General features: G+C 44.5%; 1 protein-coding gene and 1 pseudogene across 7 annotated transcripts in view; both read left to right on the top strand.

Moving 5' to 3' along the window:
* Window positions 1-1,333: 1,333 nt before the first annotated feature.
* LOC120362663 (obg-like ATPase 1 pseudogene) lies at window positions 1,334-2,999 on the top strand (annotated as a pseudogene). Its single transcript, XR_012513875.1, has one exon. The product of XR_012513875.1 is annotated as an obg-like ATPase 1 pseudogene (transcript).
* A 4,600-nt stretch (window positions 3,000-7,599) lies between these two features.
* LOC101038794 (uncharacterized) overlaps window positions 7,600-13,626 on the top strand; it is a 10,171-nt gene continuing 4,144 nt past the window's right edge. For 3 of the 6 annotated variants that reach the window (XM_074386570.1, XM_010347885.3, XM_010347883.3), the window contains exons 1-2: window positions 8,280-8,394; window positions 8,981-9,052. In XM_074386570.1, the coding sequence (XP_074242671.1) occupies window positions 9,044-9,052 (9 nt within the window). In that variant the 5' untranslated portion in view covers window positions 8,280-8,394; window positions 8,981-9,043. The other 3 variants (XM_010347882.3, XM_074386568.1, XM_039465560.2) reach the window with 3 other exon arrangements.

The following is a 13,626-nucleotide window of genomic DNA, read 5'->3' as shown; positions in this document are numbered from 1 at the left end:
AAACAGAAAATGCTTCAAGATGTTGGTCTGGGCAAAGCTTTTATGGTGAATAATCCAAAAGCACAGGAAAGAAAGCATAAACAGGCAAAATGGGTTATATTAAACTAAAAAGTTCCTGCAGAGCAAAGGAAACAATCAACAGAGACAGAAAACAACTTGCAGAATGAAAAAAATACTTGCAAACTATTCTTTCAACAGGGATTAATATCTAGAATATACAAGGAATTAAAACAATTCAATGTCAAAAAAAAAAAAACCCACAGACCAAGTAATCTGATGTAAACATGGACAAGTTTGCTGAATAAACAGCTCTCAAAAGATGACATATATATGGCTAAGACGCATTTTTTAAATGCTCAACACCACTCATCATCAGGGAAATGCAAATCAAAACCACATTCAGATATCATCTCACCTCCAGTCAGAATGGCTACTATATAAAAGACAAAAGATACTAAATGCTGGTGAAGAAGCAAAGAAAAGGGAACTCTTATACCCTGTTGGTGGGAATGTCATTTTCACAGCCGGAAGAACAGTATGAATGATCCTCAAAAAACCAAAAATAGATTATGATCGAGCAATCCCATTACTGGGGACAATACAAAAAAAAATAGGAAATCCGTGTAGTAACAAGGTATCTGCATTCTCCTGTTTATTGAAGCACTGTTCACAACGGACAAAATATGGAATCTACCTAAGTGTCCATCGATACATGAACAGATAAAGAAAACATGGTATTTGTACACCATGGAATATGATTTAGTCATGAAAAAGAATAAAATGCTGTCATTTGCAGCAACATGGACGAGTTTGGAGCAAAAGAAGCCAGGCACAGAAAGATAAATACTGTACCTTCTCACTTACATGTGGAAGGTAAAAAAGTTGTTCTCGCAGAAGGAGAGGGTAAAATAATGGCTCCATGATGCAAGGAAGAGCTGGGGGACGTGGGAGTACAGCCAAAGGTTGATGAATGGATATAAAAGTGAAGCCGGATAAGAGACATAATTTCTAGTGTTCTAAAGGATTGTAGGGTGACTGTAATACACAATTTACTACACATTTTTACATACCTAGAAAAGCAGATACTGCATGTTCCCAACACAAAGTAGTAATCAATGTTTGAGGAGGTGTATGTGCCAATCACCCTGCTTTGATCATTACACATTGCATACGTGTATTGAAATGTCACCCAGTATCCCACAAATACATACAATTATTATTGTGTCCATTTAAAATAATAAAACAGGCCCGTTCCGCCGCTACCGCAGCAGTGTGCCTGCCGCTCGGCGGAGGGGCAGGGCCTGCGTTCTCTCCTCCTTCATCCCCGCCTCCGGCTGCCGTTGGGACCCCGTGTCATTGCCCAGGCTGAGCACGATGCCCCCCAAGAAGGGAAGTGATGGAATTAAACCACCCCCAATCATTGGAAGATTTGGAACCTCACTGAAAATTGGTATTGTTGGATTGCCAAATGTTGGGAAATCTACTTTCTTCAATGTATTAACCAATAGTCAGGCTTTAGCAGAAAACTTCCCATTCTGCACTATTGATCCTAATGAGAGCAGAGTACCTGTGCCAGATGAAAGGTTTGACTTTCTTTGCCAGTACCACAAACCAGCAGGCAAAATTCCTGCCTTTCTAAATGTAGTGGATATTGCTGGCCTTGTGAAAGGAGCTCACAATGGGCAGGGCCTGGGGAATGCTTTTTTATCTCATATTAGTGCCTGTGATGGCATCTTTCACCTAACACGTGCTTTTGAAGATGATGATATCACGCATGTTGAAGGAAGTGTAGATCCTATTCGAGATATAGAAATAATACATGAAGAGCTTCAGCTTAAAGATGAGGAAATGATTGGGCCCATTATAGATAAACTAGAAAAGGTGGCTGTGAGAGGAGGAGATAAAAAACTAAAACCTGAATATGATATAATGTGCAAAGTAAAATCCTGGGTTATAGATCAAAAGAAACCTGTTCGCTTCTATCATGATTGGAATGACAAAGATATTGAAGTGTTGAATAAACACTTATTTTTGACTTCAAAACCAATGGTCTACTTGGTTAATCTTTCTGAAAAAGACTACATTCGAAAGAAAAACAAATTGTTGATAAAAATTAAAGAGTGGGTGGACAAGTATGACCCAGGTGCCTTGGTCATTCCTTTTAGTGGGGCCTTAGAACTCAAGTTGCAAGAATTGAGTGCTGAGGAGAGACAGAAGTATCTGGAAGCGAACATGACACAAAGTGCTTTGCCAAAGATCATTAAGGCTGGGTTTGCAGCACTCCAGCTAGAAAACTTTTTCACTGCATGCCCAGATGAAGTGTGTGCATGGACCATCAGGAAAGGGACTAAGGCTCCTCAGTCTGCAGGAAAGATCCACACAGATTTTGAAAAGGGATTCATTATGGCTGAAGTAATGAAATATGAAGATTTTAAAGAGGAAGGTTCTGAAAATGCAGTCAAGGCTGCTGGAAAGTACAGACAACAAGGCAGAAATTATATTGTTGAAGATGGAGATATTATCTTCTTCAAATTTAACACACCTCAACAACCGAAGAAGAAATAAAATGTAGTTATTGCTCAGATAAACATACAATTTCCAAAAGGCATATGATATTTTTTAAATTAAGATTTCTGAAAACCGATGGGACAAATAAAGTTGGGGAGATGGGAATCTTCGACAAACTATTTTTATTTGTTTTAACATTAAAATACTGTGTACCTCCAGTGAAATGCAAGTTCACTAAATGTGAACAGCTTTGCTTTTCACGTGATTAAGACCCTACTCCAAATTGTAGAAGCTTTTCAGGAACCATATTACTCTCATGATACTTCATTAATCTCCATCATGTATGCCGAGCCTGACACATTTGACAGTGAGGACAATGTGGCTTGCTCCTTTTTGAATCTACAGATAATGCATGTTTTACAGTACTCCAGATGTCTACACTCAATAAAACATTTGACAAAACAAAAAATAAAAAATAAAAAAATAAAAATAAAACAAAAGAAGAAAAGAAAAACAGAGCTACAGTTTAATATCTGCAATGAGCATATATTTTTAAATATTTAATAAAATAGTAGAAAACCAAGAGCAAACACACATTAACAAAATTATACATATGACCAAGTAGAATTTATTCCTGAAATAAAAGCATAGTTCAACATAGGACAAGTCAATCAATGTGACATACCACATTAGCAGAATGAAGACTATAAACCACAGGATCATCTTAAAAGATGCACAGAAAGCACTTGATAATACTCAACATCCATTCATATTAAAACCATCAACAAAATAGGTATTGAAGAAACTTAACACAAATACGGTCATTATGTACAAAACCCACTGCTAACATTATAATCAATAAAGAGAAATTGAAATTCTTTCCTCTAAGATCAGGAACAAGATAAGGATGCCAGGCCGGGCGCGGTGGCTCAAGCCTGTAATCCCAGCACTTTGGGAGGCCGAGGTGGGTGGATCACGAGGTCAAGAGATCGAGACCATCCTGGTCAACACAGTGAAACCCCGTCTCTACTAAAAATACAAAAAATTGGCTGGGCATGGTGGTGCGTGCCTGTAATCCCAGCTACTCAGGAGGCTGAGGCAGGAGAATTGCCTGAACCCAGGAGGCGGAGGTTGCGGTGAGCCGAGATCGCACCATTGCACTCCAGCCTGCTGGGTAACAAGAGCGAAACTCCATCTCAAAAAAAAAAAAAAAAAAAAAAGGCATCTAAATCAGAAAACAATGAAGTAGAATTATATCTCTTAGAAGATCACATGATGTTGGCTGGGCACAATGGTTCACGCCTATAATCCAAGCACTTTGGGAGGCTGAGGTGAGCAGATCACCCGAGGCAAGGAATTTGAGACCAGCCTGGCCAAAACATGGTAAAACCCCTTCTCCACTGAAAATACAAAAATTAGCCAGGCCTGGTGGGGCGCACCTATAATCCCAGCTACTCAGGAGGCTGAGGCAGGGGAATCACTTTAACCAGCTGGGTGGATGTTGCAGTGAGCCGAGATTGCACCACCACCACCGATATTGCACTCCAGCCTGCAACTGGAAACACACCATTTGGAAAAAAAAGAAAAAAAGGTCACATGTGTTACATGTAGAAAACCCTAAAGATTCCACACATACACAATTATAAGCTAAGAAACAAATTTAGTAATGTTACAAGGTACAAAATAAACCTACAAAAATCAGAGATATTTCCGTATGTAACAATGAACTATTCAATAAGGAAAATATGAAAACAATTACATTTGCAATAACAACAAAAAGAATAAAATACTTGGGATAAACTAAGCCAAAGAGGTGAAAGACTTGTATGCCAACAACCATAAAACATTGATGAAGGGCCGGGCGCGGTGGCTCAAGCTTGTAATCCCAGCACTTTGGGAGGCCGAGGCGGGTGGATCACGAGGTCGAGAGATCGAGACCATCCTGGTCAACATGGTGAAACCCCGTCTCTACTAAAAATACAAAAAATTAGCTGGGCATGGTGGCACGTGCCTGTAATCCCAGCTACTCAGGAGGCTGAGGCAGGAGAATTGCCTGAACCCGGGAGGCGGAGGTTGCGGTGAGCCGAGATCGCGCCATTGCACTCCAGCCTGGGTAACAAGAGCGAAACTCCGTCTCAAAAAAAAAAAAAAAAAAAAAAAAAAAAAAAAAAAAAACATTGATGAAGAAAATTAAAGAAGACACAGAGCAATGGAAAGACCTCTTTCATTCATGGATTTGAAGAATTAATAGAGTTAAAAATATCCATACTACCAAAGAATCTACAGATTCAAGCCAATCCCTATCAAAATCCTGATGGCATTTTTTTTTTTTTTGAGACGGAGTTTCGCTCTTGTTACCCAGGCTGGAGTGCAATGGCGCGATCTCGGCTCACCGCAACCTCCGCCTCCTGGGTTCAGGCAATTCTCCTGCCTCAGCCTCCTGAGTAGCTGGGATTACAGGCACGCGCCACCATGCCCAGCTAATTTTTTGTATTTTTAGTAGAGATGGGGTTTCACCATGTTGACCAGGTTGGTCTTGATCTCTCGACCTTGTGATCCACCCGCCTCGGCCTCCCAAAGTGCTGGGATTACAGGCTTGAGCCACCGCGCCCGGCCCGACATTTTTTCTAAAAAGACATACAAATGGCTTACAGATGCTTGAAGAGGTGTTCAACATCACTGATCATTAGAAAAATGCAAACTCAAAGCACCAACCAGGACATTACCTTATTTGGTCTAAAAATGGGAGGAACCCTCAGTTCTGGGAGGTGCCCATTCCTCTCCCAGAAAACTTATGAATAATCTACCCCTTGTTTAGCAAGGAATCAAGAAGTAACAGTAAGGATAAGCAGCTGAGCGGCTTGTGCTGCTGCTCTGCTTATGGAGTGGACATTCTTTTATTCCTTTACTTTCTTAGTCAATTTGCTTTCACTTTATGGACTTGCCCGAAATGCTTTCCTTCGTGAGATCCAAGAACCCTCTCTGGGGGTCTGGTATAGAACCCCTTTCTGGTAACCCCCTCTGCGTAAGCTGACCCACCCCCCCAACTCTGATTGCTCTGCAGCTGCATTCCTGAACTCCTGTCTGCCTGCTACAATTAAGCAAAGCCTGATTACAGTCATTTGGGCAGCTTGGGGGAGGACACAGAAAACAAATGTTTGTTATCCATATTTGTAAATTCCTGTTTGACACGTATCTGTAAAAAATCCTGGTTTCTCTTTAAAAAAAAAAAAAAAAAAAAAAAAACTGCTGCCACAAAAGTCACAGGATGATGTATTGTAGAGCTGTCACAAGTTGACAAACTACCTCTGTGCCCATTACCAGTGGATAGATGACCTCAGTCCTGAAACTCCCTTATGCCCCTCTCACCCCATATAAACCCCTTGTTTTGTAAGCTTGGGCTGCTTCCTCTGATTGTTACAGAGCAGCCAGCAGGTTAATAAAACTTGCTTGCCTGACTTGGGATCTATTCTCCTTTTCTCAGCCACCCTTACACTTACCTTGGCCATGGTACTGGCATAGGAAATGCACATCTGGTCATATCATGTAGGTGAGGATACCTGTGTGCCAGGTAACCTCAGGTGGACATGGTGGCACTCGTGGGGCAGTCCTGTAACCTGCAGTGTGGTGGGTGGGATGGATCATACAGGCAGGAACTACCCCTGACTGCAGTTGAGGGCCCACGTGTGTACTGGGTGGGGGCTGATGGGAGTGAGAGGTGAGTGGCTGGGCACAGGCAGGTGAGTGAGTGACAGCCATACAAACCCCACCACTAAGCACGTCCCTCCCAGGGCAAAGCAGATCAGAGCCACAGGCCCAGCCCTGGGAGGCCCAAGGGGCCTCTGGAGCCTCCTGGCCCTCTCTGCCCTCAGAGGAACCCACCTCCTTCTAGCTGTGGGAGTGGGAGGGGGGCCACAGTGCTCTGGGGTCCAGAGAAGGAAGGTAGATGGAGGGAGGGCAGCCCTCTGCTCCCAGATCCTGCTGCTCAGCCCCCTGCGGCCCTCCTGGAGACCACACCTTTGAGCTGCAGCTTCCCAGTCTCCCCGTCCCCAGGATGACGCCCAATAGTGTTTTTTTTTTTGAGACGGAGTTTCACTCGTTTTCCAGGCTGGAGTACAATGGCGCGATCTCGGCTCACCGCAACCTCCGCCTCCTGGGTTCAGGCAATTCTCCTGCCTCAGCCTCCTGAGTAGCTGGGATTACAGGCACGCGCCACCATGCCCAGCTAATGTTTTGTATTTTTAGTAGAGACGGGGTTTCACCATGTTGACCAGGATGGTCTCGATCTCTTGACCTCGTGATCCACCCGCCTCGGCCTCCCAAAGTGCTGGGATTACAGGCGTGAGCCACCGCGCCCGGCCTGAAGCCCAGTAGTCTTTTCCACTGTTTGTGGCTTTTCCCTTTGGGGAGGGTCCCCAGATTGTGCAAAATGTGGAAGGCTCCCCTGTCCCTGTCCCTCAGGGCCCCCACTCCCGACTTCCTCTCTCTCTCTCTCTCTCTCTGAGGCAGAGGCAGCATTAAATTAAAATTTAATTTAAGGCCGGGCACGGTGGCTCAAGCCTGTAATCCCAGCACTTTGGGAGGCCGAGGCGGGTGGATCACGAGGTCAAGAGATCGAGACCATCCTGGTCAATATGGTGAAACCCCGTCTCTACTAAAAAAAATACAAAAAATTAGCTGGGCATGGTGGTGCGTGCCTGTAATCCCAGCTACTCAGGAGGCTGAGGCAGGAGAATTGCCTGAACCCAGGAGGCGGAGGTTGCGGTGAGCCGAGATCGTGCCATTGCACTCCAGCCTGGGTAACAAGAGCGAAACTCCATCGCAAAAAAAAAAAAAAAAAAAAAAAATTAAAAAGGAAGTAAAAAGTTAAAAAGGAAGTAAACTGCCCAAATACACACCAACAGTAGACTGCTCCGCCTTGCATACAGAGAGGTCCATTGCCCCTTTGGGTGGGCCAGGCAAGGTCAGGGCCTAAGAAGAGGGTCTGGGGAGTGGGCCGCGGTAGGGGGGACGGAGGTGGGGGCTCACGCTCTGATGGCTGCGGGAAGAGTGACTCCTCCCAGGATGAGGGTCTCTGTCCTCCTAGTTCTCACTCAAATTCAGTATTTCCAAGTCCTCCCAGAATGGCAGTCATTAGTGTCACAGATACGTGACCGCAAGCATTTCCAGGAAATCTCCTTGGCTGGCGAACTACAGCTGGCATAGTCCGGCCTCAGGGCGTTCTGTGAACTGTAGTCTTGGCAAGTAGGTTCCCAAAAAACCTCGAAGACCATATAAGGTGGACAGCGTAGCAACAGGGTTTGGGAAGACAGGTGCCCCTTTGCTAGCAAAGGCGAGTGCTCGTGCGGTACCAGCAAGCGCTCGCTGCCCACGCCCCGGGAGAAAAACGTTTGTGTGAACGCACGAATGAGCGGAAGAGTTTGCCACGGCCGCAGGGTTTTCTGGGAAGTGTAATTTCTTGGTCCGGACGTCGTTGTCCTTACAAGTAGGCGGCGTCCCTTAGTTCCGTGGTGTATCGTTCACCAGAGGACGACTGTGTGCCCCAGGCGGCTTAGTTTCTTACGAAGCCGAGCCCGATTTGCCCGCGGCCGCAGAGACTTCTGGGAAGTGTGGTCTTCCGGGGCCGGCGGTTCGCGGCACTGGGAACTTTTGTCCCCAGCGCGGATGATCCTGGGAAATGTCGCTCAGCCTCGGGCGGCGCTCTGGGTCCGTCCCGCGGTAGCCTCGGTCCTGGCGGTGACTTCCTGGCTCAGGAACGATTCTGAGCAGTGTCGTTGCCGGAGGTCTGCAGCCATTGCCAGCTCACCAGCGACGCTGCGATTCAGGTCCTCAGAGGTGCGGGCTCCGGGCGCCTGCGAGGACGGTGAGGCCACGCTGAGGACTCCGGCAAGTGTGGGTCATGGGGGCAGCGGCGGCGGGGCTCGGGCCCTGGGTCGGCCCGCGGTGTGACCCCTTCCAGGGTCTTGGCTTTTCCTGGCCTTCGTGTTCTGCTGGGTAAACACCGGGAGATGACGGCGCCGACCTCTTGGCGCGGTTGCGAGAGAGAAGTGGGCGGGAGAGCAGACGCCAGCCACAGTTGTTTTTGGGTTATGTAGTCATGAAGCCGGCGCTTTGCAGTTGTGTAACCTTGAACAAATGGGTTCAGTATCTTGGAATTTCGGTTTTGTCATCGTTTAAAAAAGAAATCTGGAATAATGTGAATGCCCATCGCGCATAATGGTGACGAATGAACGAGATGATAAAGTTACCGTTGTTTTATGAGGCTTTTATGTACAGAATAATTGATTTTCCTTGCAAGTGGCACCTGGTAAATTGTTACCACTTGCGGAGAAACACCCTGTTCGTTCCCAGGGAGAGATTAGTGCCCCGGAGAGTGATTACCAAGGTGCTTTTCCATTACGGGGTGTCACAGGTACTGCAAGATAAGCCCGAGTTTTCAAGACTGCTTTTTCCTGCCCTTCTGTGCCCTTAGGACACTGCCCATCTCTAAGAGCCTGGAAAGGGGACTCTGTTGGCTATCGGAAGTTGCAGAGTAATGTCTCAGGTAAGTCAGTGTGTCCTGAAATCTTCCTGAAACGATCAGGACTTTCTGATCAAGTCCTGATAAATACTTTCTGCTAGAAGACTTCCTAGTTTTGCCAAAATTTTAAAACTGCAATTGACAATGCAGCTTTGGAATATAAGGTTATTTGCTTTATGGCTGTCAAAACTGTACCATGTGGTCTCAAGTCAAGAGATGTTTGTAGTCATCCTTGATTCTTCCCTTTAACTTAAAACTCATATTCAGATCCTCTAGTTGGAGCTAAATTACACACCGTATAGAGAGAATCGAACCATTAGTTACCCCAGCACCATCACCACCACTGCCACCCCGATCCAAGCCATCTGCATTATCATGGTAGCCTCGTAACTGGATTTCCTGCATCTGCCCTTAACCCTCATCAGTCTGTTCTCAGTACAACTGTCACTGTGATCCTATAGCTATATAAATTCCCATTATTTCTTAACCTAAAAATTTTCAGTAGCTCTAACTTAAAGTTCTGTAGTGACCTCTTTGTACAATTAGGCTATTACCTTTCTGATCTCACCTTCCTTTTCTGCCTCCTCATCCCTGTGAGCTCCAGCCACTGTCACCAGTTGCTGTGCCATCCACGTGGAATATTCTTCACCCACATATGCACAAGCTTGCATTATTTCCTTTGTGTGTTTTCTCGGTGGTTAATTCTCAGAAGATTCCCTGAACGCCTATTTGCACTTGCAGTCACCTCCCTTCGCCGAGCACTTCCACTCCTCCATTACTGCTTTGTGGTTTTCCACGGCCTGTGCCACTCACTAGCTGATGTATTGTATGTTCAATTTAGGTGCTCGTTGTTTATCTCTTCCTGGTGGGAGGAATATTTTTTCTTTTTTGTTGTCGATTATAGCTTCAGTACCCAGAATGGTACCTGGCACCAAATAGATGCTTAGTAAGTAATTGTGGAGTGAGTTAAGATGAGTAATGAGGCCCGGGGCAGTGGCTCAAGCCTGTAATCCCAGCACTTTGGGAGGCCGAGGCGGGTGGATCACGAGGTCGAGAGATCGAGACCATCCTGGTCAACATGGTGAAACCCCGTCTCTACTAAAAATACAAAAAATTAGCTGGGCATGGTGGCATGTGCCTGTAATCCCAGCTACTCAGGAGGCTGAAGCAGGAGAATTGCCTGAACCCAGGAGGCGGAGGTTGCGGTGGGCCGAGATTGCGCCATCACACTCCAGCCTGGGTAACAAGAGCGAAACTCCGTCTCAAAAAAAAAAAAAAAAGATAAGTAATGAAGAACTGTTGGGGCAGAATCATGGCATGGAAGATGAAGCTTGCACAGGAGGGGATGTGTGGGTAGCAGATGTACATGTTGGGTGAGGTCTGTTTTCTTGGAAAAATTAGATAATTACAATTGAAAAACTGGTGTGGTGGTATATGCATGTTGGGCCAGCTACTCAGGAGGCTGATGAGGTGGGAAGATTTCTTGAGCCCTATGGTACTAGGCTGCAGTGGGCTATGATTATGTCACTGCACTCCAGCCTGGTAACAGAGCAAGACGCTGTGTCTTAAAAAAAAAAAAAAGAGGCCGGGCATGGTTGCTCACGGTTGTAATCCCAGCATTTTGGGAGGCCGAAGCGGGTGGATCACGAGGTCAAGAGATCAAGACCATCTTGGTCAATAAGGTGAAACCCCATCTCTACTAAAAATACAAAAATTAGCTGGGCATGGTGGCACGCACCTGTAGTCCTAGCTACTCAGGAGGCTGAGGCAGGAGAATTGCTTGAACTCAGGAGGTGGAGTTGCAGTGAGCCGAGATCGTGCCATTGCACTCCAGCCTGGGTAACAAGAGCGAAACTCCATCTCAAAAAAAAAAAAAAAAAAAGAAAAAAAGAAAAGAAAAGAAAAAAAGTAAAGGCTAAATTGAACGAATGCTAAAATCATTCACTGGTTCATCTTCTAAACACTTATGAAATACCTGTTAGGAAAAGTTGAACATGGGTTTCGGTGTACACTGACACACAGGACGTCATGATCTAGTGCAGTATTGTCTAGGAGAACTTTCTGCAGTGGTGGAAGTGTTCTCCATGTGTACTGGTCAGTACGGTAGCCATCAGCCCCATATGACTATTGAGTACTTGAACTATGGCTTAAGCAATGGAGGAAATGAATTTTAAATTTTCTTTGTTTTATTTTTATTTTAATTAATTTAAATGTATGTAGCCAAATTGGCTAGTGGCTACTGTACTGAAGATTGCAGCACTGGTAGAAAAATAAGAAAGCATTAGAAATTATAATAAATGCTAGGACAGATACCCTGTGTTCTTTTGGGGACAGAGATGCGTGAATACCCCAGGCTGCCCAGGTAACTGAGGGGGAAGAAAGAAGTGTCCCTGGCTCTAACTTGTATGACTGGTTTGTCATAAAGCTATGAGAAATGTTATTTTTATTTTGGATAAAGGCAATTAGGCCGGGCGCGGTGGCTCAACCTTGTAATCCCAGCACTTTGGGAGGCCGAGGCGGGTGGATCACGAGGTCGAGAGATCAAGACCATCCTGGTCAACATGGTGAAACCCCGTCTCTACTATAAATACAAAAAATTAGCTGGGCATGGTGGCACGTGCCTGTAATCCCAGCTACTCAGGAGGCTGAGGCAGGAGAATTGCCTGAACCCAGGAGGCGGAGGTTGTGGTGAGCCGAGATGGCGCCATTGCACTCCAGCCTGGGTAACAAGAGCGAAACTCCGTCTCAAAAAAAAAAAAAAAAAAAAAAAAAGGCAATTAACTAACAAAGTGGCAACTCCAATTAACAGGTGAATTTGGCATAAATTATGTGTAGCAAATTTAAACTGTCAGGTCTTACTTGATTATTTGGAAACTTTATGTATTGGATTGTATTTGCTTGGCTACATAAAAGGATGAGATTTCTTCCTGTCCTTTAATCTCATTAGTGGATTGCTTGTGAAGTGCATCAAGGTCTGATTTAATGCTTATTCAGAAATAAAACTTTTTTTTTTTTTTTTTTTTTTTTTTGAGACGGAGTTTCACTCTTGTTACCCAGGCTGGAGTGCAATTGCGCGATCTCAGCTCACTGCAACCTCTGCCTCCTGGGTTCAAGCAATTCTCCTGCCTCAGCCTCCTGAGTAGCTGGGATTACAGGCACGTGCCACCATGCCCAGCTAATTTTTTGTATTTTTGGTAGAGACAGGGTTTCACCATGTTGACCAGGATGGTCTCGATCTATTGACCTTGTGATCCACCCGCCTCGGCCTCCCAAAGTGCTGGGATTACAGGCGTGAGCCACTGTGCCCAGCCAAAACTGTTTTTCTTTTCTACATTTGTGGAGAGGATTTTCTGCCCTTGGCAGGAGATTGGAATTTTATTTTCCCAACACCTGGCAAAAGTAAATTCTTCCTTTAAAACCAAAGACCAGTGTCACTGGTGAACACGCATATAAAATATCCAAATAAAGTAATACAATACTGAATAAACTTTCAGAGCTAAAAAGTAACCACAGTCAAGCAGTCTGTTTCACAAATCAAAGATAGTAATAATGCTGTATTAAATGGATGTATTTTTTACACATATTATAATTTGACTAGCCAATAAACTATTGAATATTTAAGCTTCTAAAGTTTTACTATTTTAAGTAATATTGTGAAATGAGTACTATTGAGAGGAATTCTAAGCACATCTGTGAGCATTTCCTTAGAGTATTTTCTTTGAAATGTACTCTTTTAATTTTTCCCTTTACTTTCAGGTCCTATTTAAGGACTGTCTATGGCAGTGGTCCCCAACCTTTTTTTTTTTTTTTTTTTTTTTTTTTTTTTTAACCAGAGATAGGTTTTGTAGAAGACAATTTTTCCACAGAAGCAGAAGGAGGTGGTTTAGGGATGAAACTGTTTCACCTCAGATCATCAGGCATTAGTTCAGTTCACATAAGGAATATACAGCCTCGATCCCTTGCATGTGCAGTTCACAGTAGGGATTGTGATCCTATTAGGATCTAATGCCACAGCTGATCTGACAAGAGGCGGAGCTTGGGTGGTAATGCTCATTTGCCTGCCACTCATCTCCTGCTGTGTGGCCCAATTCAGGGGGTTAGGGACCCTGATCTATGGCATGAAACCATCCTTCAGTCTTTTTGCCCAGGGATCTCATATTTTAATTGTTAAATGTCTATCAGTACAAAGTTTAAGTCTACATCATATATATATATATTTCTTTTTTTGTTTATGAATCAGGTGTATATTTAAGTCCATTGGTGCTGCTGTAACAATATCATAGACTGAGTAATTTATCAACAATAGAAATGGACTTCTCATGGTTTTAGAGCCTGGGAAGTCCCAGATCAAGGGGCAGGCATTTGGCAAGGGCCTTCTTGCTGTGTCCTTTTATGCTGGAAGGGCGAATAGGAGAGAAAAGCAAAAGGGGACCCAAACTCATTTTTAAAATAAGGAACCCACTCCTAATAATGACATTAATCCATTCGTGAGGGTAGAGTCCTCAAGTCCTAATCATCTTGTACGTTCTCACCTCTTAAAACTGTTACAATGGCAGTTAAGTTCAATACATGCTTTTTGGGGGTCACAATCAAACCAT

The sequence above is a fragment of the Saimiri boliviensis genome, chromosome 14 (genome assembly GCF_048565385.1).
Source record: "Saimiri boliviensis isolate mSaiBol1 chromosome 14, mSaiBol1.pri, whole genome shotgun sequence".
Lineage (NCBI taxonomy): Eukaryota > Metazoa > Chordata > Mammalia > Primates > Cebidae > Saimiri > Saimiri boliviensis.
This window is presented reverse-complemented; position numbering and strand designations above follow the sequence as displayed.